The sequence below is a fragment of the Mesocricetus auratus genome, unplaced genomic scaffold, assembly GCF_017639785.1.
Source record: "Mesocricetus auratus isolate SY011 unplaced genomic scaffold, BCM_Maur_2.0 Super-Scaffold_4256, whole genome shotgun sequence".
NCBI classification, from domain to species: domain Eukaryota; kingdom Metazoa; phylum Chordata; class Mammalia; order Rodentia; family Cricetidae; genus Mesocricetus; species Mesocricetus auratus.
This window is the reverse complement of record NW_024429182.1, coordinates 100,811,786-100,839,685: the sequence shown is the minus strand read 5'-3', so window position 1 is coordinate 100,839,685 and position 27,900 is coordinate 100,811,786. Positions and strand designations below refer to the sequence as shown.

The following is a 27,900-nucleotide window of genomic DNA, read 5'->3' as shown; positions in this document are numbered from 1 at the left end:
GAGAACCATTGTTACACTGCAGGGGCAGTAGACTAACATAAGATCTGGAGGCATCCAGTGTGTGATCAGCTTGGCAGTGTTCTTTTAATAGTAACAGAGGGCAGAGTCTTGCTGACAGTAATTGCTTCAGAAGTAGAATGGTTCTGAACTTCTCTTGCAAGAGACACATTGGAGAAGTGACTTGCAGAGACTAGCTGGACACCAGAATCCTACTTCATAGATGTGGATAGCTCAGGGTCTTTCCTTTTATGTGATTGACCTCAGGATGAACCAGGCCATTCAAACACATGAGGTGGTGTTATCCGTAGACACTCATTTCTTCAATCACTGACTGTAAATTGCTCTGTGCTTGGTTGTGGGCATCTCCTTCCTAGTAGCAAGGTCTCTAGGAGGCAGCATTAATTATCATGATGTTGCCCACTGAGCATGAGGTTAAAGACAGGAGCTAGTTTAATGGACAGTTTTGTCCAGCCTACAAACAAGTCTGCTATGTCTGAAATAGCTTCTCAAGTGATCTAAACTTTCTTTCAGCTTTCTTACAGTACTGTTTTTATGTAGAACAGTATTTTTATGTTGCCACTGAAAAATAACGAGGCACCAGGTGGCAGTAGTGCATGCCTTTAATCCCAGCACTTGGGAGGCAGAGGTAGGTGGATATCTGTGAGTTTGAAGCCAGCCTACTGTACAGAGCTAATTCTAGGACAGCCAAGGCAAAATTACACAGAGAAACCCTATCTTGAAAAACCAAAGTCTGTGAGTTTGAGGCCAGCCTGGTCTACAGAGTGAGTTCCAGGACAGCCTCCAAAACAATACAGAGAAACCCTGTCTGGAAAAACCAAAGGGGTGGGGGTGGGGCAGAGAGAAAAGAAAGGAATAAAGATAGCTAGAGAACTGCTTTCTCTGCTTGACCTGTTGGGATCTCTAGCATTTGAAAAAAAAATTTTTTTAAAGGCAGAGGGGGTGGGGGAGTAGTTCGTACCTGTAATCCTAGCTCCTGGAAGCAAAGACAGGAGGATCCCAGAGACTCGTCAGTTGGTGAGCTCCTGGTACTATGAGAGAAACTGTCTAAAACAAAAAAAGTGGAGTGACAGAGGAAGACATCTTGCCCTCTGGCCTCCATAGGATGAGATGTACTAGTTGGCTTAGTTGGGTCCCACTCATTACCTAGGGGTGGGTTTGAGGATATGTTCCCTTGAACAAAATCAGATCAATTAGTAATGAAGTGAATGATGGCTGAGTATGTATGCATAATTTTTTTTTAGATTTTATCTTATATGTGTGTTTTGCCTGCACTGCTTTTGTGTCTGGTGCTTTCTGGAGGTTACAAGAGGATTTTGGATCCCTGAAACTGCAGTTAAGGATGGTTGTGAACTACCATGTGGGTGCTGGGAACCAAACTTGGATCCTCTGCAAGAGCAACAAATGCTTTTACCCACTGGGCCAGCTCTCCCCCTGTATAATATTTTTGCCTATAGAACCTTGAAAATATTTTACTTACATTTATTTTTGTGTACGTGGTGGTCAGAGGATAATTTTTGGGAGTTGGTTCTATCCTTCTACCATATAGGTCCTAGGGATCCAACTCAGATAGTCATGCTTGGTAAGTGCCTTTAACCTCCTCAGCCATCTGTCTGACCCTCTCCTAATGTGTAGTTTTTACACAGTTGAGGTCACATACTTTATTATCAATTTTTTTAAAGATTTATTTATTTGTTATGTATACAGTGTTCTGTCTGTCTGCATGTATGCCTGCAGTCCAGATGGTTGTGAGCCACCATGTGGTTGCTGGGAATTGAACTCAGGAGCTCTGGAAGAGCAGCCAGTGCTCTTAACCACTGAGCCATCTCTCCAGCCCCTTATTATCAATTTTTGTTTTGTTTTTTGAGACAGGATCTCTCTATGTAGCCCTGTCTGTCCTAGGATTTACTGTGTAGACCAGGCAGACCTCAGACTCACAGAGCTCTGTTTGCCTCTGCCTCTGCCTCTCAAGTACTGGGATTAAAGGTGTGTACCACCAAATTATGGATTTGTTTTATAATAGCTTAAAATATTTATTGGCTATACCATAATATACTTGTCAGTATTTCTGTCATAAATCTTTAGTTTGTCACTGAGATTTTACTATAGTAGTTAACATAGTGATGGATATTATGGGATATAAATCATTTCTGTTGATTATTTCCTTAAGGACTATTTCCCAGCATAAAACCTTTGATGAAAAAAAATACGGCTTTATGACAGTAGTTATGTTTTGCAAATGAGTATATCAGCTTAAAAGTTTTAAATAGGGGCTGGAGAGATGGCTCAGAGGTTAAAAGCACAAAAAGTGTAGCCCAGTTTTATAATAACCCCGCCAGCATTGGTGTTGTCATTTGCTACTTGGACTGGCTATAAAATGGTTAAACAGCTGTGACTTGATCTTTAAATTACTTGAGGCTTCATCCTCCTGTTCTATCTGACTTGATTTTTTTTTCTTGTGTGTGTGTGTTGTTTATTTTCTGATTTTGTTTTTACTGTAGAGATCTGCAAAGACTTGGAGAGCTTCAGTCTGAATTGGCAGGAGTAGCTGACTTCTCTGCCACCTATCTTCAGTGTCAACTGCTCCTTATTAAGGTTTGCTTGGATCCAGTGTGATTATGAATTTTGATGCTAAGAATGAACTTGAGTTGATTCAGCAGTGTTTAAGACCCTAAGTGGAAAAGCTATTGTTCTGTGAAACTATCCAGAAATGGTAAAATCACATGCTCTACAGCGATATTATATTTGTACCTATTTAAATAAATGTTAATTCATACACTTTGTTAGTTAGGCTTTCCCTTGCTGTGATGAGACATAATGACCAAAAGCAACTTGAGGAGGAAACGGTTTGTTTGGCTTATACTTGCATGTCACTGTTATCAGAGAAGAAGTCAGAAAAGGAACTCAAACAGGGAAAGAACCTACAGACAGAAGCTGATGCAGAGGCCATGGAGAAGCTCTGCTTACTGGCTTGATCCTCATGGCTTGCTCAGTTTGCTTTCTTATAAGACCCAGAGCCACCAGTCCAGGGATGGCACCACCCACAATGTACTGGGCCCTCCCTCATATATAGCTAATTAAGAAAATGAAAATGGTGGTGGCGGCGACACATGCCTATAATTAATCCCAGCACCTGACAGATGGATCTCCATGAGTTCAAGGCCAACATAGCCTACCGAGAGAGGGGAAGGCAGAGACAGGCAAATCTCTTTGAGTTTCAGGACAGCCTGGTCTACAGAGTGAGTTCCAGGTCAATCAGGAGTGCACAGAGAAACATTGTCTTGAAAAACAAAGCAACAAATTACTATGATTTTAAGTTTAGAATCCTAAAGATTGGGGCAAAGGATATATAAGGCCCTGGGTTGATCCATGTAAACAGGTACACTATAATCCCACATTTGATTGTCAGGTTAGAGGCAGGAGGATTAGGAATTTCAGGGCAATAACCAAGGCTACATAAGACCTGTTTCCAAAACAGAAAGGATACTAGGGATTATTAAATGTTTCATTTAGTGAGATTGGCCATAGATTTATATAAATTTTTATACTGTTTTCTTTCTTTCTTTGGATTTTTTGGTTTTTGGTTTTTTATTTTTATTTTCTTTTCTTTTGAGACAGGGTATACCTGTGTAGCCCTGATTGTCCTGGAATTCTCTCTGTAGAGCAGGCTGGCCTCAAACTCACAGAGATCCTCTGCCTCTGCCTCCTGAGTGCTGGTACTAAAGATGTACACTACACACCTGCCCTAAGTAGACTATCTTTTAAACATTATATTCACTGAGTTGGGCATGGTAGTTCGCATCTGCAATCCCAGTACTCAGGAGTCTCAAGCAAGAAAATTGTCAAGGTAGAAGCCAGCTTGGACTATAGAATGATATCATGTCAAAATAAACACCCCTAAAATTTAATTCACCAATTTTTCTTATGTTATAAACCTGCCTACTAGAAAAACTGAAAGTGATACATGTGATTTGCATTATGTTTAGACAGGGTTAGTCTAAGTTTTTTTTTTTTTTTTTTTCGAGACAGGGTTTCTCTGTATTGTTTTGGAGGCTATCGGTCCAGCCCAGCCTCGAACTCACAGAGATCCGCCTGCCTCTGCCTCCTGAGTGCTGGGATTAAAGGCGTGCGCCACCAACACCCGGCGAGGTTTTTTATAATGTCATTCATTATCGTGTCATAAGGTCCTTGAAAGCTGGCATGATGTTGCCTACTTGTAATCCAGGCACTATAGAAGCTGAGACAGGAGGATCATGAGTTTGAGGCCAGCCTGGGCTACATACATAAGGACACCCTTTTTGAAGAAAAGAACAGGAAAACAAAAGAAGAAGAAGAAACTCCCTGAAAATTATGCTACACAGATGTGGATAGGTGAAGAGGGGGTGGATAGTAAAATCTGTGGCCGTTGGTGAGAGTTTTGACTGTAGAAAAACTGAGAGGAAGAAGAATTTAGAAAAGCTACCTGACTTGGAGTTTAGCACATTAGTAAGTGATAGGGTGTGTCAAAGGACACCCAACACGGGTGCAAAAAGAACCTCAGTTATAAACAGGACAGTTTAGGTGAGTTCGAGACCAGCCTGGTCTACCGAGCGAGTTCCAGGACAGCCTCCAAAGCCACAGGGAAACCCTGTCTCGAAAAACCAAAAAAAAAAAAAAAAAAAAAAAAAAAGGACAGTTTAGGTTGTTCAGATTACAATCATCTGAATACCAGATATGTTGTACTTCTCTGCATAAGTAAGACTTATGTGCTTAAACAGTACAAGTAATGGAGACGAAGCCCTAAGCATGATAAATTCTCAGAGCAAAGCGAAAACACAAATCTCAAGTGTTGTGTCAGTTTTATGACACAAACTCTTCTCCCGTTTGCCTGAGTAGGCTTTGCAGGAAAAGCTGTGGAATGTGGCTGCCCCTTTATATCTAAAGCAGAGTGATTTGGCCTCAGCAGCAGCAAAACAGGTAAGCATATGGAGACTCCTCAGATGATTCTGTGTCTGGGAATTACCCGGTCCAGAGGTCTTCCTGTGGCCATGTCTCTTGGCTTCTGTGATTTCAGGTCTAATAGCAGTTAGTGCTAGGGCTGTGTGATGACTATGCACAGCACTGGGCTTTAGAATCAGGGGACTAGGGTTCTGGTCTCAGAGCTCCTCCACCTTACTAGATGATAAATTGAGCAAGTTATTGAGTCTCTTTGATTTTCCTATTCTATAAAGTATGATAGTTGAATTGCATGATTTCTGAGATTCTCTTTGTGTTCTAGCATTTTACCAGTTTGTGGGCCAGTGGAGTGGTTCAGCAGGTTGAAGTGCTATATTAGAACCTAGTAAATACAGTTGTGAATCTTTTATCTAAAAATGCATGTAAGTTAATTTTGAGGTTGTTTTAATAATTTTAATTCTTTGATACTTTCATACAGTATTCCTCTTTATAACTTTTCCCAAATCTACCCTCACCTGTCTACCTCCCAATTTTGTGTCTTCTTTTTAAAAATAAAATAATCTGCTGAGTCCACTTTGAGCTGCCTACATATTCCTGGGTGTAGGGTCACCCACTAGAGTGGGGTTAGCCTACCAGGCACCACACTCTTAAAGAAGACTGACTTTCCCTTCTATGATATTTTCCTGATTGTTAATTGTCTTTCCATATAGATCATGGAAGAAACCTACAAAATGGAGTTCATGTACAGCGGTGTGGAAAATAAGCAGGTGGTGATCATACACCACATGAGGCTTCAGGCCAAAGCTCTGCAGCTTATAGTAACTGCACGAACTACTCGAGGGTAAGATGTCATGCTGGACAGAATAGGTGGCCTTCTCCTCCTGAAAACACCATCAGATACATTCACAACACTCTCTAAAGCTAATGATATTCAAGATGTAGGAAGATCAGCTAAGAGATATGCACTCTGCTTATTTCATTTTCAGATATTCTAAAGTTCATGCTTAGTTCAGAGTAGACCCATGGCTGACCTTTCTAACTGAAGATAGATCATTGCCTTTGCTTGTTGCTGTTGTTTGTTTGTTTTTTGTTTTTAGAGACAGGGTTTCTCTGGCTTTAGAGGCTGTCCTGGAACTAGCTTTTTGTAGATTAGGCTGGTCTCGAACTCACAGAGATCCACCTGCCTCTGCCTCCCAAGTGCTGGGATTAAAGGCATGTGCCATCAATGCCTGGCCTTGTTGCTGTTGTCTTAAGAGCTCAGTTTTACAGCACAATATAGTCACTATCCTCTCACAAAAGCTCAGGTTTCTGGGACTTCTTGTCTGCACTCCTTTATTCATAGAGTCACAAGTTTCTTACACTTTGCTTTTTTTTCTGCAGAGTTGACCCCTTATTTGGAATGTGTGAAAAATTTTTACAGGAAGTGGATTTTTTTCAGAGGTAAGTATTTGTAACTCTTTTTTGTTTGTTTTGTTGTGTTTTTGAGATAGGGTTTCTCTATAAACCGCCCTGGCTGTCCTAGAACTCACTCTGTAGACCAGGCTGGCTTCCAACTCATAGAGATCTGTCTATGAAATCACATGCCTTTCCTGTCATCCTGTTGTCAGTGTGCCCTAACATGGTATTTTCTTTAATGATGTATAAACTTTCCTGAATCTAGAGCTTCAAAAGAAAACATACAACTAAATAATAAAAACACTGGGGACCATTTGGATCCAGCACTTAGCTGAGCTACAAGTGTGAAGGCAATACATGAACTAACTGATGAAAAATTATAACTTGCAAGTTTTTTTCCTTGTTATTTTAAAATTTGCACATTTCTCCACAAACAACAACAAATTGTTCTTTAATTTCTTCTGGTTTTGCTTGAGATAGAATCTCACTGTATTGCCCAGACTGGCCTTGAATTATTGATCTTCCTGCCTCAGCCTCCTGAATGGTAGGATTATAGATGTGTACTATTATGCCCAAGTTGTGAAGATCCCCAGAGACCACCAGGGAGATAGACCCACCAAACTGCAAAAGCAAGGTTTTATTGTTCATCCAACCATGACAGGGACTCCTGGCTAGTTGTCGCAGCAGCCTCCAGAGGGAGCAAAGTTCCCTGTCTACTACTAGGTTTTAAAGACAAAAGTTACAGGATTACATCAGTAGGTATGGATTGGTTTCTGATTGATTGACATTTGGGAACAATCAGGAAAATTTCTCAAAGTCATATTTTGACATGAAATACCTGTGTACCATTATTCTCATTGGTCAGTGCTAAGAGGGTACATTCTGTGGTTTCTATGGCATTGTCTTGTTACTTGCAGGTGGCCTGTTGTACACAGATAACAATAGTTTTCAGAACTGCATCCTGGAGACTACAGGGGAGGTTTTGGTCTCCCCTGGAGTTTCTTTTGTGGCCAAACAGTTCCCAGGAACCAACTGTCTAGAAGGCTGGGGGCGGGGTATCTGAAGTTTCTTTGTGTTCAGTTTTGGTGGTAGGCTCCAAGAGGCCAGGGAATCTGGAGTTTCTTTGTGTCATGTGCTGAGTCAGAGGCCTACATGTCTTTTCTGTAGCCTGTCATGGCTCCTAAAGCAGGGGCTGAGTAAGGGCCTGGTTCCTTCATTTTTTCTAGTATGAATAATAAGAGTTGAATGGGAACTTAAGACTTTGACACATTTAAACAATTTTTCCCCAGTGTAAATTATTAGAAGTGAAGCCTTTGAGTTTAGTTTATCCCTTTCATGTATCAGTATGCCTGGCATTGTTCTTTGCTTTTTTGAAGTAGGGTCTCATGTAGTTTCGCCAATCCTTGAACTTGCTGCATAGCTAAAGCTAGCCTTAAACTCCTGATCCTCCTACCTGTACCTCCCAGGTGCTAGGATTATTGGCATATATCACCATGCCAACTGTTCTTTTTTTATATATATATAAGATTTATTTATTTATTAACACAACATCCTGCCTCCATGTATGTCTGCACGCCAGAAGAGGGCACCAGATCTCATTACAGATGGTTGTGAGCCACCATGTGGTTGCTGGGAATTGAACTCAGGACCTCTGGAAGAGCAGTCAGTGCTCTTAACCTCTGAGCCCCGCCAACTGTTCTTTAATTCTGTAGGTAAATAATGCAGCCATGTGTGGTGACACATGCCTTTAATACCAGAACTTTGGAGGTAGAGGCACATGGAATTGATTTGAGACCCACCTGATCAACATAGTCAACATAGTAAGTTCCAGGCTAGCCATTGCTGCACATATTGAGTCCCTGTCTCAGAGAGGAGGGAGAGAGGGAGGGAGGGAGGGAGGGAGGGAGGGAGGGAGGGAGGGAGGGAGGGAGAGAGAGAGAGAGAGAGAGAGAGAGAGAGAGAGAGAGAGAGAGAGAGAGAGAGAGAGAGAGAGAGAGAAATATGTGGGGGTTGGAGAGATGGTTGAGCAGTTAAGAGTGGTTATTGTTCTTTTAGTGAAATTCAGTTTGGTTCCCAACACCCATATTGAGTGCCTCACAATCACCTGTAACTCCAGTTTTTTTTGGTTTTTCGAGACAGGGTTTTTCTGTATTGCTTTGGAGGCTGTCCTGGAACTCACTCTGTAGACCAGGCTGGCCTCGAACTCACAGAGATCTGCCTGCCTCTGCTTCCTGAGTGCTGGGATTAAAGGCGTGCGCCACCAATGCCTAGCTAAACCTGACCTTTTAAAAGATGTATTTACGCCGGGCAGTGGTGGCACACACCTTTAATCCCAGCACTCGGGAGGCAGAGGCATGTGGATCTCTAAGTTTGAGACCAGCATGGTCTAAAAGAGCTAGTTCCAGGACAGCCTCCAAAGCCACAGAATAACCCTGTCTCAAAAAAATAAAAACATAAACAGACAAACAAAAAGATGTATTTACTTTTTGTGCATGTGTTGTGGGTATGTATCCACATGGATCCCTGAGGAGGCCAGAAGAGAGTATTGAATCCCATGCAACTGAAGGTACAGACACTTATGATTTGGGAACTGAACCTGGCTCCTCTGTAAGAGCAGCCAGTGCTTTTAACGGCTCGGCCATCAGCCATGTCTCTGGCCCCCAAACCTGAAGTTTTTATGATTTTCTTTTACATTCTCTAGGGTTGAGTTGCATTCTGATCCTTCACCAGTAGGTGATCTTCTCTTTTCACCTCTGAGTCAGAGTTCCTCACTTGTGAGTTGGAGCTGCAAATTATCTTTAATCCAGTCTCTAAGATCCTGAGTAGATGTTGCCTCTTTACTGTGGAGGGAGGGGCATGATCATTCCCTTCCACAAAGCTAAGTACTGTAGAATGACTTCAAGATGGGTATGAGTAACAACTTTTCATTTAGGGCAGCATCCCGCTCTCTGAATCTCAGTGTTCCTATTGCTTCCATGTAAACTGCTTTTTTAAAACAGTTCTTTTCAAGCTGGGCGGTGGTGGCGCACGCCTTTAATCCCAGCACTCGTGAGGCAGAGGCAGGCGGATCTCTGTGAGTTCGAGGCCGGGCTGGACTGACAGCCTCCAAAACAATACAGAGAAACCCTGGTTTTTGTAAAACCAAAAAAACAAACAAACAAACAGTTCTTTTCAGAGCTGGAGGAATAGCTAAGCGGTTAAGAGCAATTACTGCTCTTTCAGAGGACCTAGGTTTGGTTCCCAGGACCCACATCACAACTGCCTATAACTCTCGTTGTAGGGAGCCTGATACCTTCTCTTGGCCTCCCTTGGCACCAGGCGTACAAGTAATGCACATACATACAGACAGACACTCAATACATGAAATTAAAATAGATTCAGGTTGGAGAGATGGCTTAGTGGTTAAGAGCACTGGCCACCCTTGGACCTGGATCTAATTCCCAGAGCTAAAAATGGCAGATCACAATGTCTATAACTCCAATACCAAGGGATCTGCAGTCAAATGCTCTACCACTGAGCTATACCCCCAATACAACACCCTACCTCCATGTATGTCTGCACCCCAGAAGAGGGCACCAGATCTCATTATGGATGTTTGTAAGCCACCATGTGGTTGCTGGGAATCAAACTCAGGACCTCTGGAAGAGCAGTCGGTGATCTTAACCTCTGAGCCATCCCTCCAGCCCCCCAAGGGATCTGATACCTACTTCTGTCCTCCACAGGCCAAATATAGGCATGGTGTGCAAAACACCCATACACTTAAAAAATAAATAAAATTTAGATGTTAAAATAAATCTTTTTCCCCTTTCACCATGTAACTGTGGCTGGCACAGAACACTATGTAGACTAGAGTCTAAAACTTACTGATATCTTTCTGCTTCTGCCTCCTGAGTGGTAGGATTAAAGGTGTGCATCACCATAATCTGTTAAGAATAAATCTTAAATAATAAAGTTTTTTCACACTTGATGGAGGACATACCCTATAATCTCAACAGTTGAAAGGCCAAGGCAGGAGGACTGCAACTTCCCTGGCCTATAGTGAAACCCTATCTCAAACCACAGCAAGAATAGTAACAAACCATCACAGCTGGGTTATAGCTCAGTGGGAGAGCGCTTTCATACCATGGGTAAGGCTCAGGGCTCAATCCCTAGCACCACAAATGAGTAGACAAAAAACCTAGGTCTGTTCTCTTGCTTGTTATTATTCCTCATACCTACAATAGTACCTGGCGCTTGATGGGTTCTCCTAAAAAACGTTTTTTTCCAATTAATTAATGAATCTATAAAAAGACAATGATAATCTTAGTGAAACTGATTAAATACAGTCATGTGAGACACTTAGGTATATGCCTGACACTCATGGTTATTCATTAACAGAATCTCAAATTATAGCTCAGGCTGGCCTTGAACTTGAAATAATCCTTCTGCCTTAGCCTCCCAAATTCTGAAATTATAGGCATGAGCCACCACATCCAGTGGAACAGGCTCTTAAGGCAACAAAAACAAACTTCCTCTGTGTGTGTGTGTGTGTGTGTGTGTGTGTGTGTGTGTGTGTGTGTGTTTATGTTTGCATACACATTTTATATGTGCCAGATGTGGTGTTTTCATCAATACTTTCCACCTTATTTATTGAAGCAGGGGTACTAGCTAACCTGGAGTTTGCCAGTGAGCTTGATGGACTCTCCAATAAGCCCCAGAGATCATCTTATCTCTGCCTTCCCAGTGCTGGGGTACAGGCTCCTGCTACTGCTCCCTGCTTTTTTCATGGATTCTGGGGTTAGATTCAGGTCCTCGTGCCTGCAATGCTATGTCTCCATCTCAGCTGTGGGTCTTGGCTGATCATGATGCTGTGGCACACTGCTCTGTGTCCCTGTCAATTTCAGGCATGGTCCTCAAGCTCTTCCATTTCGGTCCTCCTCCTGCTTCAGGGCTTCAAGAAGTACAGGCTTGGCTTAATTGGTGAATGAGAGGATGATCAGTTGCTTCTGTGTGTTCATGCAGGTGTTTCATTGCCGATTTGCCCCACCTTCAAGACAGCTTTGTGGACAAACTTCTTGATCTTATGCCCCGACTCATGGCATCTAAACCTGTAGAAGTGATCAAAATTCTACAGACAATGCTGCGGCAGAGTGCCTTCCTACATCTCCCACTTCCAGAGCAGGTCAGAGTCCGTGATACCCCTCTGCCAAATCTGTCCAGATATTTAAAACCATTTACTTCAGTGAGCTTCGTTGATCAGGGGAGCAAGTGAGCTTGGGTCCTTCCTGATTGTTTTTATTACATGTATTCATCGAGGGAGGAGAGGGATGCCACGGCATATGTGCATGTGTGGGTTATCAGCCATGATAGCAGGAACCATCCCCACTGAGCTATCTCATTGGCCTAAAAATCAGTATATTTTCTTGTTGTTTACAGATCCACAAAGCCTCGGCCACCATCATTGAACCAGCAGGCGAGTCAGACAACCCTTTGCGGTTTACATCTGGATTGGTGGTAGCCTTGGATGTGGATGCAACCCTGGAACATGTGCAAGACCCTCAGAACAGTGTTAAGGTCCAGGTGTGTTAGGTTTGGGCTCCTGGGGGGGTTTTACACTGACAGTGTGTTGGAGCATTTAACTTTGGCACTTTTGTTATCTACTTGAGGGACCAAAACTAAAAAGATACAAAGATGCTCCACCACAAGAGCCCGCGCTTGGAGCCCAACTCTGCTGTTGAGCAAATTAAATTCTAAGCCTCAGATTCTACACCTGAAAATAGGAATAGCAGGCATTAGCATGAGATGTATGCCCTCCGTATCCAGAAAGGCTTTACGAAGTGTTTGTATAGATAAGCTGGAATCACATAAGCGATATGGTGAAGACGGGAACTGAGCCCCACAATTCTAGCGTCATCTACCTCTCCATCTTTCCTGCCATCCATTCATACATTTGTACTTGCTTCAGTGCACATGCTAAGTGCTGAGGTGTCTATCTGGTGTGCTCAGTTTCACTGGGAGTCAGATGAAGAAGTGAGGGTCAGTGCTCCAGCACGCACGGTTAAGCGTACCATGGTGGAGTTCAAAGAAAGGAAGGCTCTTAGAGGTACTTTGAGGAAGAGCAGAGTGAGCAGTGGCAGTACAGGTAATCAGAGGATGAGGGAAGACAGTCTACAGTGAGCTTCCTAGAGGACAGAACCAGACTGGCTTCGCAGCAGGAACTATCACAGATCATGCCTACAGAGAACTTCTGAGTGGGCAGAAAGTTGTAACTGCAATGCTTTTTGTTGTTTTAGGGTTATCCACCAAAGCTGTACTGTAGGCTGCTCAGAAACTGGTGAACAGTCCTCATTCAGCCTATACCAGTTAAATCAGAATCCTTGAGACTAAGCTCAGTGTTACTAGTATTCTTTTTAAGAGTGTATAGATAAACTCAGTGTGCAGGGTGAGTCTAATGAAGACTGCTGTTTTGTTGACTCTGAAAAAAAGTTCTCTATCACTTAAGCATAAACAATTGCAGGCGGATCCTTTACAGGTTGTCTGCTAAACTATCCTGAAAACAGTCCACCCTGAAACACCTCTGCTGCCTGCCCAGGCAAATGCATGACTGTATGGGATACCGTGGGGACCCTTTCTGCCCTGACATGGACAGCTGTAGCAGTTTCAAAGTCCAGCTACCATACTTGCAATATGTCATCTATGCTGGGTACAGAGCAGAGGTTCTAGGCATGGGACTGTCAATACAAAGGTGCTAGGCATGCAACTGTCAGTTTAGAGGTGGTAGGCATGTGACTGTCAGTATACATCAGAGACTTCATGGATGTCATATTTACTGTTAAAACTAGCAATTTCCAGCCGGGCGTTGGAGACACACGCCTTTAATCCCAGCACTCGGGAGGCAGAGGCAGGTGGATCTCTGTGAGTTCGAGGCCAGCCTGGTCTACAAGAGCTAGTTCCAGAACAGCCTCCAAAGCCTCGGAGAAACCCTGCCTCGAAAATTAAAAAAAAAAAAACTAGCAATTCCCTGTTTTGTTTTGTTTGGTATTTTAAGACAGGTTCTCTATATAGACCTGGCTGCCCTGGAACTTGCTATGTAGCCACCTGGACTGACCTCAGACTCACAGAAATCTGCCTGCCTCTGCCTCACAAGTGATGGAATTAAAGACATGTCACCGTGCCCAATTTTGATATCTATTTTTTAAAGCAGGATCTTCAGGAATGCTTTTGTTAGACTGGTCTGGGTTGTTTTATTCACTGTAAAAGGAAATACATTTTTCAGGTGTTCTGAAGTTCAGATATAATTCATGCTGACCATTTTCTTCTCCTGACCTACTTGGGCCAGATTTTAAAACTCCTGAAGGAATGCTTCTGGCAGCTGTTTGACAGCAGAGTCAAGACATTCACCAGGTCAGCTTTGCTGAAAACACTTGGGCATTCTGTTGCTTTGTCCTACTCTTTTTTCCCCGCCTTCCTTACCCCCTACACACACACACTTTTAATACAGAATCTTGTAGACCAGGTTTGCCTCCAACTTGCTGTGTATCTAAAGATTACCTTGAATTTCCCATCTCCCCATTTTCACTCCCAAGTGCTGGTATTGTAAGCATATACTGTTTGGCCTCATGTATGAAATGATAGGCTAGAACCCAGTGTTTCATATAAGCTAGGCAAGCAGTCCAACACTTGGCCTTTATCCCCTTTTAAAAAGTATTCTTTGGTTATTTTAGACATGAATATATTCCCCCTATTCCAGCTCCTCCTGGACACCCACCCCATTATCCTCCCAACTTCTCCTCCTCCTCTTCTTTTAAAATAACCTACTGTTAAAGATAACAACGTTCTAGAAGCTAGGGCATCTATAGCTTTCTTCTGTCCTAGGATGGGCCATAGAGCCTAGAAGCAAAATAGGAGAGAAGCAGCTTGTAATTATTATTTGCCAATGTGATCAAACCCCTGAGAAAAACAACTTGATTTAGCTCATAGTTTGAAAGGTTTCAGTCTACAGTTGCTGACTCCATTGCTGTAGACTTCGGGTAAGGCTGCCACATCATAGCAAGGAGTACATGGTAGAAAAAGGTGTTCTCATGAGTGTGTAGGAAGCTGGGAGGGAGAGGGACTGGAGATAAGACAGGCCCCAAGTGACCTACTTTCTCTGCCTCCCCAAAACTCAGGAAATTACAACTCTCAGGGGTGTGACCCCTTGATTAGATCAGAGCCCTAATGCTCCAATCGTTTTCCCAAAACTCTACTTCTGAACGCTACGATACTGACTAAGCTTTCGATATATACAAGTTTTAAGACTAGCTTAGGCTATATAGCAAAACTGTATCTCAAAACAGTAACAAAGATGGCTTAGTGAGCAAAAATCTTGAAGTTGCTAAAACAACTAACCCAGGTGGGTAACACTAACCCAGGTGGGTGGGAGTGGAGGTAGGTGGATTCCTGAGAGTTCATTGTCCAGTCAGTCTAGCCAAACTGACAGTACCTTAAAAATGAAGATGGAGAGTGCCCTCTGACCTCCTGGGGTATATCCCCTCCTACATACACATACACATATCCAAACGGCAAAACAAGAATCGGAAGCAGAGAGAAAAATAAAAATAAGTCTGTCAATTCTTGGGTGGACCCAAGGGATATGGAGAGATCAAAGATTTGAGCAAGTAGATAAAACACATACCTCCCTGAATTTCAGGGTTGAAAGGATGACCCAATCCCCAGCTGTATTTACACAGAGTTGGTCCAGTCTGATCCTAGTGTCAGCTTTATTTGTTTCCCCAGTTTGCTTGTGCCCTGTGTCATGTCATCGGCTCTCTACACAGGTGGCTGGGAGGCCCTCAAGCTGTTGAGGAAAGAATTCTGTGCCCTTGTAGTGAGATGTGAAGATCTGGCTAGTGATTTGAACAGACTCTTCTTTGAGTACTCTGTAGAAAGAGTTAGATAAATGCTTTCCTATCTGACAGAAATTTAGTACCAAGAGACTAACTATGAAATTGCTTTCTCACTATGTTACCTGAGTGTTGAATACTGAGCCCTGATATGCTTTAGAGCTGAGGAGAGAAATCATTCCAATGGGGTCTTGGGAGAGTTTTTCACAGTTAAAATTACTATGTTACCTATTGATAGATACTACTCCTATCATTTCCCAGAGATTTAAGAAATATTTATTGAACATTGCTTCTAGTATTGTGCGCCTGTCCCCTCCCCCCCAGTCTTTTTTCTTAGGTTTTTCAAGACAGGGCTTCTCTGTGTAGGCCTGGCTGTCCTGGAACTCACTCTGTAGACCAGGCTGCCCTTGAACTCACAGAGATCAGCCTGCTTCTGCCTCCCGAGTGCTGGGATTAAAGACATGCACCCCCACCACTGCCTTGTCATGTGTTGTTCCCCTTTAAGGAGCAGTTTTATGGTAGTTAGGGTCATCTTTTTACTACTGACTTGGTGTTATCATCAATTTTCTTAGCTCATCTCTCCTTTGTTGCTCCATTTCTCTCTTGTTTTAGGTCTTGTATCCAGATGGCCAGGCTCAGATGATCCACCCCAAACCAGCAGACTTTAGGAATCCTGGCCCAGGGCGGCACCGTCTCATCACTCAGGTGTATCTCTCCCATACTGCCTGGACAGGTAAGACTCAGTGGGCGGAGTGGGCAGGAAAATATCTCCCCATTAATCTCAGCATCTTCCCATTATTATTTTCTTTTTTTAGTTTGCTTGTTTGTTTGTTTGTTTGAGATAGAGTGTCACTGTGCAGCCCTGGCTGACCCCAAACTCTATTGTAGACCAGGCTGGCCTCCAACTCTGCCTGCCTCTGCCTCCCCAGTACTGGGATTAAAGGCATGTGCCACAATACCCTGACTGAAGTTGATCTCTCTTAAGTAAGGATTTCATAAGCTCAAACATTGATATGTTTGTGCAGGGAACAAGATTCTGTTAGAAGACACATGGAAACTATAGAGCACAAATCTCATGGAAAGAGACTGGGATGCACACAAGAGACTTACTTGTTCTAACTATGCCTCTGATAGACCATTTGTTCTTGGAGAAGTCTCTCCTGAGTCTTCTTCACTTCCAGAATGAAGATAATAATTCTCAACCTATAAACTAGTGAGGATTATTCTGAAAAGTTTCATGTTTCTTAACAAATATTATAAATCATATATAACCAGTCCAGCTTATTTCTTTGAAACAAATCAAATGATAAGTAACTGTCATTCCTATACTCATGAACTGTTTGGGTCTAACACAGGTGTGTGTTTTTAAAAACTTAGAACTGAATCTCGATAGCTTATGTCTGTATTCGAGTTTGCACACAATACCTGAAAGGGGGCTGAGCACATGACTCAGTTGGTAAAGTGTTTTCCATGTGAGCATGAGGACCTAACACCCAGCTAAAACCCAGGAGCAGAAATAACACCGGTACCCCAGTGCTAGGGACTGAAGATGGGAGGATCCTGAGGCTTGTTGGCAGGCAGTCTAGCCATTTTGATGAGCTCTAGGTTCAGTGACAGCAAAAAATAAGGTGGAGGGCTTGGAGTAGTGGCTCAGTGGTTAAGAGCACTGGCTGTTCTTTCAGAGGACCTAAATTCAATTCCCAGCACCCACATAATGGGTCACAGCTGTCTGTAACTCCAGTTCCAGGAGATCTAATGCCCTCTTTTAGCCTGTGTTTATAGCAGGTACACAGACATATGTAGTCAAAGTAGTCATGCACTATTCTTTATTTTGTTTTTGTTTGTTGATGTTTCAAGGCAAGGTTTCTATGTGTGTATCCCTGGCTGACCTGGAACTGACTCTGTAGACCAGGCTGTCCTGGAATTCCTAGAGCCACCTGCTTTTGCCTTCCAAGTGCTGGAATTAAGGGTGTGTGCCACCACATCTGGCTTAATTTTCTTTTTTAATTCTGAAAGAAAAAATGGAAAGCAGTTGAAGAAGACAGTAGTATCAACCTCTGGCTTCCACTTGTGCACATACATGTACATGTACCACTGCACACACAAAGTAAATAACATACATGACAAACTATTTAGTGCTATCAAAGGTTTCCTTCTATCAGGCATGTTAGATGCATAATGATTAACTATGACATTTTCACAAAGAGGAAGTTAGGATAACACCTTTAGTGTTTGTGTGATCTAGGACCTGGCATCTCAAGTACCCAGGATCTGCTTCCCTGGGTGTCCTTCATTCTGTATGTTTGTGGTGTGTTTTTACACCAGTTTTTGTGTGTGCATATGTGACTGATCAAATCCAGGACTTCTCATATACTAGGCAGGCATTCTACACTAAGTTACATCCCCAACGCATCTGAATTGTTTGATTTAAGGATGACACTGCAGTATAGTATTTATAGCTCAGTGGTTTGTACACTGAGAACTTTTTTTTTTTTTTTTTTTTTTTTTTGGCTTTTCGAGACAGGGTTTCTCTGTAGCTTTGGAGACTGTCCTGGAACTCACTTTGTAGACCAGGCTGGCCTCGAACTCACAGAGATCCACCTGCCTCTGCCTCCCGAGTGCTGGGATTAAAGGCGTGCGCCACCAACGCCCAGCTACACTGAGAACTTAACCCCTAGTTACCACTGTTAGTCTAACTCTCTGTGTGGTACTTGTTTACATGATGCTTTCTCCCATCTGAAGAAAGTTTTATGGTAGGGAACATGCTGTGTCCTTCCACTGCTACTGCCTGTGTCCATGGTGCCTACCTCAGTAGATTATTTCGAGGTGCTGGTATGAACTTGAAAACTTTTAGGGGGTGACAGGGATTAAACCCAGGATCTTGACAAGCTAGGCAAGTGCTTTGTCACTGATCTAAGTTCCCAGCTCTGGCACTTAGACATCAAATGTCCAGGATCCTCCTTTCCCCTTCTCCCCCTAATCATGTTCCCCTCTAGTCTGGGACTAGTAAGTAAAATATGTTGTTACACAGAAATCTCTTGATCCTTCTCCCTAATGCAGGAAGTAGGGGCCAGAATTAATGGGGACCTTAGCTGCTTTGGGAGGCAGGATGGCACCTCATAGAGAGCTAAGTCTCACAGTCTGGGTGATCCTGAAGAACTTAGTTTACTTCTCCAACTGATTTTCCTTTAAGATGGCAACCATTCTTCCAGGCAAAACGTAGGATTTGTGTCAGACGACTCTTCTCTCCCCTTGTCTCTCTTTTGCTTTCTCACCTCTCCCTTCTCCTGCAGCATTGACTGGTAGGGAGGCAGAATGACTGTGTGCGTCAGTACTGTATGGCCTGACTTGCCCAGGATTAGGCTCCCTCCAGTGCCGTGAATGCTGTCTGGGTTGGACTGGGGCTGTGATGAAAGAGCTCATGCTGGCCTTGCCCTGGTTCCCCTGAGTGGGAGACTGTTTTGGAAGTCTGGTACTGGAACAGTCTTTGTGTCATTACTACACTCATGACTGTGTCAGGCCTGTGGTGTGGGTGTGTGTATGCTACATGGCTGGAGCTGTGAGGCCGCTCTGGGCTCATGCTGAACTCAGTGGGCTCTGGCCTTGGCTGCCTGGAAGATAGCAATGTAGCCTTTACTCTGACCCTGAGCGGCCAGAAATAGAGTTGGAGAGGCATTAGGAGTCCTGAAGCCTTATCCTATTTGATTTTGAACCATTCAGCTCATTCTTCCCCTCTAAACTTTCAGCCAGAAGCTGATCTTTAACTCTTGCACCAAAGTAGGTGCACACAAGCTTTTTCTGTGCCTTTTAGTTGCCAGTAGATTCTTTTGAACTTCTCTCCCTCTCCTTTGTTTGGAAGCCATGTGGTTAACAGAAGAACAAACTGAGTTCAGTTTCTCACAGGGTGGATTTGGGCAGCCACTTAGAGCTATCTGAACTCCTGGACTTTTTTCAAGATCATGACTCTTTTTTTCATGGTGTGGCAGGAAAAGAACTCCTGGGGTTTTGTGCTTGGCACAATGTGGGTATTCTATTCCAAAGCCTTCCTGCATTCTTTCCTCAGTACGTTTACACTCAATTAGAGCATGTCCTATACTCCATTGTAACTCAACCGAAACAGCCAACAACTCATAAGGGGTTTGTTTACTCATTAGGCCTGGCACAGACAGACAGTAGTTCTACAGTGTAATTTATGAAAGAATCAAAAGGATGCTGATATTTTATGTCCCTGATACATGTTCCTTTGCACTGGTGACAAATTTTGCCAGAACTGTTTTCTACTGTGAAGCTTTCCTCTCCACTACAAAAGTCCAAGATGCACACAGCCCAGAATCCTAACATGGAGCTGCCTGTCAAGTTGACAGAGCACCACAGCTGCTGTGGCCGCTTCAGGTTTCCCTCAGGTGGTCTGCTGACAGCTGTGGCCCTGAGCTTCAGGAAACACACACACACACACACACACACACACACACACACACACACACACACACACACAGAGAGAGAGAGAGAGAGAGAGAGACAGAGACAGAGACAGAGACAGACAGAGAGACAGAGAGACAGAGAGAGAGAGAGGAGGGGCAGTGGCACTACATCTGCAGCCTCAGGGTCAGCCTCACAGGATCAGGATTCAGGCTAGAAAACTGTGTTTGTGTTTGAAGATAAAGACGGATAGAGGGATGCAGACATAGGAACAGCCTATCTTTTGTTTTTTGAGACAGTGTCTCACTGTGTAGCTCTGATTGTCCTGTAATTCACTATATAGATTAGGCTGGCCTTGAACTCACGGGGTGATTTGCTCGACTCTGCCTCCAGGGTGCTGGGATTAAAGGTGTGAGTCACCACGCCCAGCTGTGTAGCCCATCTTTGATGATACTTTACTTGTAGTTTCATTTGAATTCTTAGAATTTACCCACTAATGGGGGACTTCTTTTTGTTTTTGTTTTTCCAGAGCCATGCCAGGTGGAAGTGAGGCTCTTGCTGGCCTACAACTCCAGTGCACGAATTCCAAAATCTCCATGGATAGAAGGTGGTGAGATGTCATCACAGGTGGAAAACAGCATTGAGGGCACCATCCCCTTCAGTAAGCCCGTGAAAGTTTACATAATGCCCAAGCCTGCAAGACGATGACCCACAAGCAGTCTTCGTAGCCATGGCCTAGAAGCCCTTTTTAGGTACCAATGAGCAGAAGCCTGGAGCATCACTTGTAAGTGGTGTGTAGGCATGAAGAACATGTCAACCTTAGAATTTCATTTAGTGTTATACACAGGGTCAATCATTTTTGCATTAAAAACAGAAACATTCTGGTTTATCTCCTCCATTCCCATAATAAAGTTAAGAAAACACCTAGCTGTTCTAGTTTCTGGTCCTTGAAAAATATTCATAACACATGTTAATTCTGAGATATAAAACATGGTCTGATTTTTCCAGGCATTTTCAAGTCCTAGTTATTCAAGCCTTCGTCTTATTTCTTGAAGTAACAGTTTGTTTGCCAAAGTCAACTCCAATGCCATTTAATAGCTGTGTATTTATCACTCAAAAATTCTGAAGGATCTTGAACATCTGTTGTCTTCCTGAGAGACCTCTTTCCTAATCTGGCAATGGATGGGCCAAGAAATAACAGAATAGCAGGACAATAAGTCATTTTCATCCTGAGATAAATTCTTGATCTTGCCTGCCGTTATCCTCGGAATCTCTTTGCCTTTGATAAAGGCCTAAGAGCTGTATTTGGGGAAAGAAAGCAGTGTTGTGGAAAGATGATTCCCAGTAGAAGAAAGTAAGTCCTGTCTGGTAGCTCCTGCTGCACTGGAGCTGCATAAGAGATCTGGGTGAGCCGGGTGGTGGTGGCGCATGCCTTTAATCACAGCACTCGGGAGGCAAAGGCAGAGGGGATCTCTGTGAGTTCGAGGCCGGGCTGGACCAACAGCCTCCAAAACAATACAGAGAAACCCTGTCTCATAAAACCAAAAAAAAAAAAAAAAAAAAAAAGAAGAAGAAGAAGAAGAGGTCTGGGTGAGATGGGGTACATCAGTGCTGCAGAGAGGTTAACTGGGAAGCAGGCCTGTGCTGTGTGCGGCATCCACATAAGGCTGAAAGATTAAGTCACAGTTTGAAAACTACAGTCAGTAGTCAAACCTGTATTCATTCAAATCTAAAAAGATTCCAAAGGCCCAAGCTGTTCCACTACAGGGGGGGGTATATGGGTCTCTGGATTGACTGTCTCCTAAAGTTCACATCCATAAGGCCACATTGTTGGAAGCAGGCCTCATAAGGAGTGGTACAGTTATTTGTGAAAGCCTTGCTTTAGGATTTCATTAATGTTATTATTTTTATTTTTTTCCGAGACAAGGTTTCTCTGTATTGTTTTGGAGGCTATCGGTCCAGCCCGGCCTCGAACTCACAGAGATCTGCCTGCCTCTGCCTCCTGAGTGCTGGGATTAAAGGCATGAGCCACCACCGCCCAGCTCCTTAATATTATTATGATGGGAATGGGTTACTAAGCAAAAACAAGTTTTTGGGGCTAGCTATGGTGGTGCACACCTGTAATCCAAGCAGTCAATAAGCAGAGACAAGTTAAAGGCCAACCTGGTCTGCATAGTGAGCTCTAGGACAGCTGGAGTTGTATAGTGAGACCCTATCTCGAATCAAAAAACAAGGTGTATGAGGTTTTGGGTTTTTTTATTTGTTTGTTTGTTTGTTTGTTTTAGGAGGGAGGGGTGCTGAGAATAGCAAGCTTGAGGTGCTGCAAGCATGAGGACCTGAGTTTGAATTCCCAGCACCCACATAAAAGCCGGACTTGGTGGCATACATCTGTAACTATTGGATGCAGTTGAGGCAGGAAGATCCCTGAAGCTCACTGGCCAGGGATGAATCTAGATTCAATAAGATTCTGTCTCAAGCCGAGCGTTGGTGGCGCACGCCTTTAATCCCAGCACTCGGGAGGCAGAGGCAGGCGGATCTCTGTGAGTTTGAGACCAGCTTGGACTACCAAGCGAGTTCTAGGACAGCCTCCAAAGCCACAGAGCCCTGTCTCGAAAAACCAAAAACAAAAAAAACAAAAAACAAAAAACTAAGGTGGGTAGGTATGGTTTGGTAAACCTTTAATCCCAGCACTTGATTGGCATGGGCAGGTGGGTCTCTGCATTCAAGGACAGCCTTGGATACATACTGTGTTCAAAGCCAGCAAGAGCTACATAGTAAAGTCCCTGTCTTGGAAACAACAACAAAACACTAAGGAGGAGGGCAGAAAGATGACTCAGCATATGAAAATGTGCTATGAAGGCTGGATAGATGACTCAGAGGTTAAGAGCCTTTGTTGCTCTTCCAGAGGTCCTGAGTTCAGTTCCCAGCAACCACATGGTGGCTCACAACCATCTGTAATGAGATCTGGTACCTTCTTCTGATGTGCAATCATACATTCAAGCAGAACACTGTATACATGATAAATAAATCAATCTTTAAAAAAAAGAAAATAGCCAGGCCGGGGCAGGCCCCCCCCCCAGGGTGTGGTGGCACACGCCTTTAATCACAGCACTCGGGAGGCAGTTTGAGGCCAGCCTGGTCTACAGAGCAAGTTCCAGGACAGCCTCTAAAACAATACAGAGAAATCCTGTCTTGAAAAACAAAAACAACAAAATAGCAAGAATATACAGTTACTCAAGAGGTGAAGCTAGAGCTTAAATGCAGCATGGACTTTTCAGTTGTTCCTGGCATTGTTGTGACTCTTTACATGAACTTCCAAATGCTCTGCAAGGTAAGTACTTCTCTCTTCATTTGATAAATGAAATAATTAAAATTTAGAGAAATTGGGCCAGTGAGATGGCTCAGAGTTTAAAGGTACTTTCTACCAGGGTAACATCATGAGTTCTCTGGGACCCAAACAGCAGAGGGAGAGACCCAACTCCTACAAGTTGTAGTCTGACCTCCATGTTCTATTTCATGTGTGTTTCTGTTCTCCCTTAAATAAATATTAATCAAAATTTAGAGAAATTACCTAACGTGCCCTGTGCTACACAGCTAGCAACTGGCACACCTGAGACTTTTAGTCTGGCCAGGTATTCTAGCTCCAAGAGGCTGTAACTGCTATAGCAGTATGAGGGGAGAGTCTAGGGAGTGGGCTTTTCAAGTGTGTTCATCTGTTTCATACCTCAGAGATGTGCCACCATGGGGCTTTCGTGTCAAAACAGCACAATACCAAGAGAAGATGCCTAGCATAGACGATGAAATTTGAAGACAGACTGAATAACACCCTGTCCCTGAGATGGTGGCCTCTGCTGGATTGTGGCAGAAATGAAATCATTAATGGCAGAGGCAGGCGGATCTCTGTGAATTCAAAGCCACCCTGGTTTACAGAGTGAAATCATTAATGGCTGCTAAATGAACCCATTATGGTGTAACTTTTGAAAATCTAATGGAATAATATGCTGGATATGGTATCCCTCTTATAAATTCCTACCAGGTCTATGCAACAAACAAATATGAATCTATTTCAAGCTATTCTCATGTTTACAAGTGTAATGCTAAAATAAATCTATACATACACACACACACACACACACACACACACACACACACAAAATCCTACCAGGGGCTAGAGAGGTGACTCTGGTTAAGTGTGCTTGCTGTCAGCCATAAGCACAGAAGTTTGAGTTTCATTATGTGGAGTGGCTCAAAACACCTGTAGCTCCAGCTCCAATGATACTGAAGCCTCTTCTGGTCTCCACAGGTACCAGCACACATTACACAGACAGGTGCACCCATAAAACAAAAACTTGTAATTTCCTCTACCTTCCATTACAGGTGGGAAATAGGACTTGCACTTTTTTTGAAGCTCCCGATGTACTTTTTCTGTACAAGGTAGACATACATTATGGGGCAGGTCCTGAGCTAGTAGCAGGATACCTTTTTCAAAGCTATGTGAGACTTGTGGGTTGTACTAGGATCTATGGAATTTGCCATGCTGATGTAGTCTGGACAGACACTGAACAAATCCTGACAAGTCTGTTAGTGAGGAATTCAGTTATTTGAGGAGGTAGGCTCAACCTTTGAAATTCCTTTGTACTCAGAAATGTCTGGTTCTATGAAATATGAGTTTTTATTTTTCTACATCTGGCTCCACACTTTTCCACAGAGAAATGTCCATGGTAGTGTGTCTCAAGCCCAGCTCCTAGTATATGCCAGGCAAGGAAAAGAACATGACATGCACCTCAAAGCACATCCTGAATCCAAACTTCTAAAAAGATATTGAGAGTTCACATGACTGAGCTGAAGAACCAGTATGTAACACATGGCTGATTCTTGTTTTAGGAACCACTCGGGGTAGAATAAACTGAGAGCTGTGCTCCTACAAACTGAATCAAAGGATTAAAAAGGATTAATATGGGGTACTAAGAATAACTTCACAGAATAGCTTTTCTCCATGTTCTGTATCCAGCATTGGCCATATAGACTGGATTTGGAAGTGGGTACTATTAGCAGTTTTTATATGAAGTTTAATAGTCAAACTGCCAGATATTTCTCAAAGAAGTTTTTAATGTTTCCTCCGCCATCTTCTTATTTCTTTTTAATAACATAGGGACAAGGCAGGCTGTGATGCAGTCACAACCACACCTGATTCAATACACACTGGAGTCATCTTCATGTAGATTGTGGGGGAGATTACATTACCAAAGATCTAGGGTACACAGCTAGAAAGATCCTGCCAGTCATCTGACAAGTACACTAAGAAGGACCTCCCCAGATCTACAGTGGCTGCCAAATCTATGAGAACTCAGTGATCCCCAGGGTGCTAGGAGGTATATTGCTTGACAGAGATGAAGACACAATGCTAGTGCTAACCTGACCTGGCCACTTCTTTCTGGGTGAAGCTAAAACAGTATCTCCAGTTCACTCTAGTTGTCTTTTCTTAAAAGGTACCTCTTAAACTGCCCTCTAACCTATAGATTGGCTAACATCTAATCTACAGATGCCTAACTGGAAGTATCCACCAGCAGCTGCCTCATGAGGCTGACTTCTCCAAGCCAGATTCCACCCAGTTGCCCTTCCCAGCTCCCTCCTTGGGCTGTTGCAGCGCTTCTGCTAAGCCCCTGAAGAGGAGCAGGAATGGCCAGTCCTCTAGGAGTGGGTGGGCATGGTCTTGGGTCAGGTGGCTGGCATGAGAGTGAGCAGCGGCCTCTTGCCTCTCTCCCTTCCAAGGATCCTTCCATCTCTACCTTCTGATCTGAACTTAACCCAGGTTTTCATACTTGGGAATCACCAGTGGAAGGCAAGGGGCGGGGCCCAGGCACCTGGAGGTCAGCATACAGTGGCCTGGGTATGTGCAGATATTGAAGGTGTTGGATGCTCATTCTCCTCCCAGTCTTTACAGTTCCTAGGGGGTGTTGGTACAGGCACCTATTGTGATTCATTTGTAAATTATCATGATTTTCTATATTAGAGTTTTTGTAACATAAAATTTTTTTAAAGATGCTCAGAGCAAAAAATCAGTCTCTTAAGGCTATTGCTTTAATATCAGCAAGGGTAGAATGATTTTATTTAGTTATAGATGTGATAAATACAACATCTAGTAAATGTCTAGTTCAAGCAGCTGCCAGGAAATCTGGTGAGCTAATGAACATTTAAGTCTTATTTCCCATCTATTTATTATTTATTATATGTATTGAGTGTTTGCCTATATGTATGTGTGCAGTGTCCATGGAGGCCAGAAGAGGGAGTCAGATCTCCTGGGACTGGATTTGCAGACTGCTGAGAGCTGCCCTGTGTGTGCCGACCTCAAATCCAGATCCTCTGGAAGTGACCGGCTCTCTTAACTGCCTCTCAAGACCCAGCTTTCATCTCCTTGGTGGTGGTACCCTGCCTAGTTTCCTTCCCATCCTGATCAAACTGGATTAACATCTTCTTTGCATTTTAACCGTTGTGGGGTTTTCTATTGCTTCCACATAACATTCTGGGGATGGGTCATCCATCACAGGATCTTACTATGTAGCCCTGGGTGGCCAGTAACCTGCTCTGTAGACCATGCTAGCCTGGAATTTGTGGTTTCCCCCTCCTCACCTCCGCAGTGCTGGATTACAATTGTGCATTGCCCTTTCTGGCTTTTCCACCTGTCCTGAAGATTAAGAATTGCAAGTTGTGCCGGGCGGTGGTGGCTCACGCCTTTAATCACAGCACTTGGGAGGCAGAGGCAGTCGGATCTCTGTGAGTTCGAGGCCGGGCTGGACTGACAGCCTCCAAAACAATACAGAGAAACCCTGTCTCGTAAAACCAAAAAAAAAAAAAAAGAATTGCAAGTTGCATCTCTTCAGAACTCTAGCATCCAGCAACAACTGATCCTAAGAATTTTTGTTTGTTTGTTTTGAGACAGGGTTTCTCTGTGGAGCTGTGGCTGTCCTGGACCAGGCTGGCCTTGAACTCACAGAGATCCACCTGCCTCTGCCTCCCAAGTGCTGGGATTAAAAGCGTGCACCACCACTGCCCCAGCAGGTCCTAAGAAATTTAGTAATAGGTTTTTTTTAAAGATTTATTTATTTGTTATGAATACAACATCCTGCCTCCATGTATGTCTGCACATACCAGAAGAGGGCGCCAGATCTCATTACAGATGGTTGTGAGCCACCATGTGGTTGCTGGGAATTGAACTCAGGACCTCTGGAAGAGCAGTCAGTGCTCTTAACCTCTGAGCCATCTCTCCAGCCCTAGTAATAGGTTTTCAATAAGTGAGCATGGGAGATGATTGCTGAGTAAGTGAGGTAGTTCCATTGGGCTCCACCATTCTATAAATCTGTAAAGTAAGAAGATGCTGTGTAATAACCATAAAAGGAAACTAGTTGGTTTACTTTGGTTCCACTAATGGAACGGTGATGACAGTGGTGCTTTTGATTTATTGAATCTTTACCATATGCCTGACAGTGAGCTAAAGAATTCCTGCACATTTTCTCAATGATACCTACAATGACACTAGGTTCTGACAGACAAGAATAGTGAAACTGAGAGATGAAATAAAAGCCCTCCCAGTGACCAAAGCTATTTGACAACAAAGTCTATACTCACAACCATTTTCCCCACTGTGGTGTTAACTTTGGAACAGGATCTTGCTATAGCCCAACTTGGCTTCAAGCTCAAACTTCCTACCTCTGCCTCTTGAATGCTGAGATTACAGCTATGTGACACCATCCTCAGCTTTTAGAGTTCTTTAAAAAGGAAAAATAGGAGCTGGAGAGATAGCTCAGGGGCCAACAGCACTGATTACTCTCCCAGAGACCTGAGTTCAATTCCCAGCACTCACATGGTGGCTCCCACCATCTAACTCCAGTTCCACAGGATCCAGACACCCTTTTCTAGCCTCTCATGCACATGGTACACAGACACACACACAGACAAAACATCCACACATAAAAATAAATTCTTAAAAAATAAAAGGAAACAATTAAAAACAAGGATGCTGATGATTTAAAGCTCTCTCAACATAGTCTGAGGTTTCACAGAGACCACCTGTTCTTTTAAATAATAGAAAAAAACAGCCCGTGGACATTATGCTGGCTAGTTTTTATGCCAACTTGACAAAAAAAAAGGATGTCTGGGAAGGATTTTTTTGTTTTGTTTTGAGACAGGGTTTCTCTGTGTAGCCCTGGCTGTCCTGGAACCTACTCTGTAGACTAGGTTGACCTTAAATTCAAGAGATCTGCCTGCCTCTGCC

The 27,900-nt window shown here is 43.4% G+C and overlaps 1 protein-coding gene across 1 annotated transcript in view; it reads left to right on the top strand.

Moving 5' to 3' along the window:
- Ints4 (integrator complex subunit 4) overlaps positions 1–20,555 on the top strand; it is a 66,603-nt gene extending 46,048 nt beyond the window's left edge. The window contains exons 16-23 of the mRNA XM_040728295.1: positions 2,520–2,613; positions 4,894–4,974; positions 5,664–5,794; positions 6,334–6,393; positions 11,350–11,509; positions 11,764–11,907; positions 15,822–15,942; positions 20,158–20,555. Coding sequence (XP_040584229.1) covers positions 2,520–2,613; positions 4,894–4,974; positions 5,664–5,794; positions 6,334–6,393; positions 11,350–11,509; positions 11,764–11,907; positions 15,822–15,942; positions 20,158–20,336 — 970 coding nt within the window. The 3' untranslated portion in view covers positions 20,337–20,555. The remainder of the gene's footprint in view (positions 1–2,519; positions 2,614–4,893; positions 4,975–5,663; positions 5,795–6,333; positions 6,394–11,349; positions 11,510–11,763; positions 11,908–15,821; positions 15,943–20,157) is intronic.
- The last annotated feature ends 7,345 nt before the right edge of the window (positions 20,556–27,900 follow it).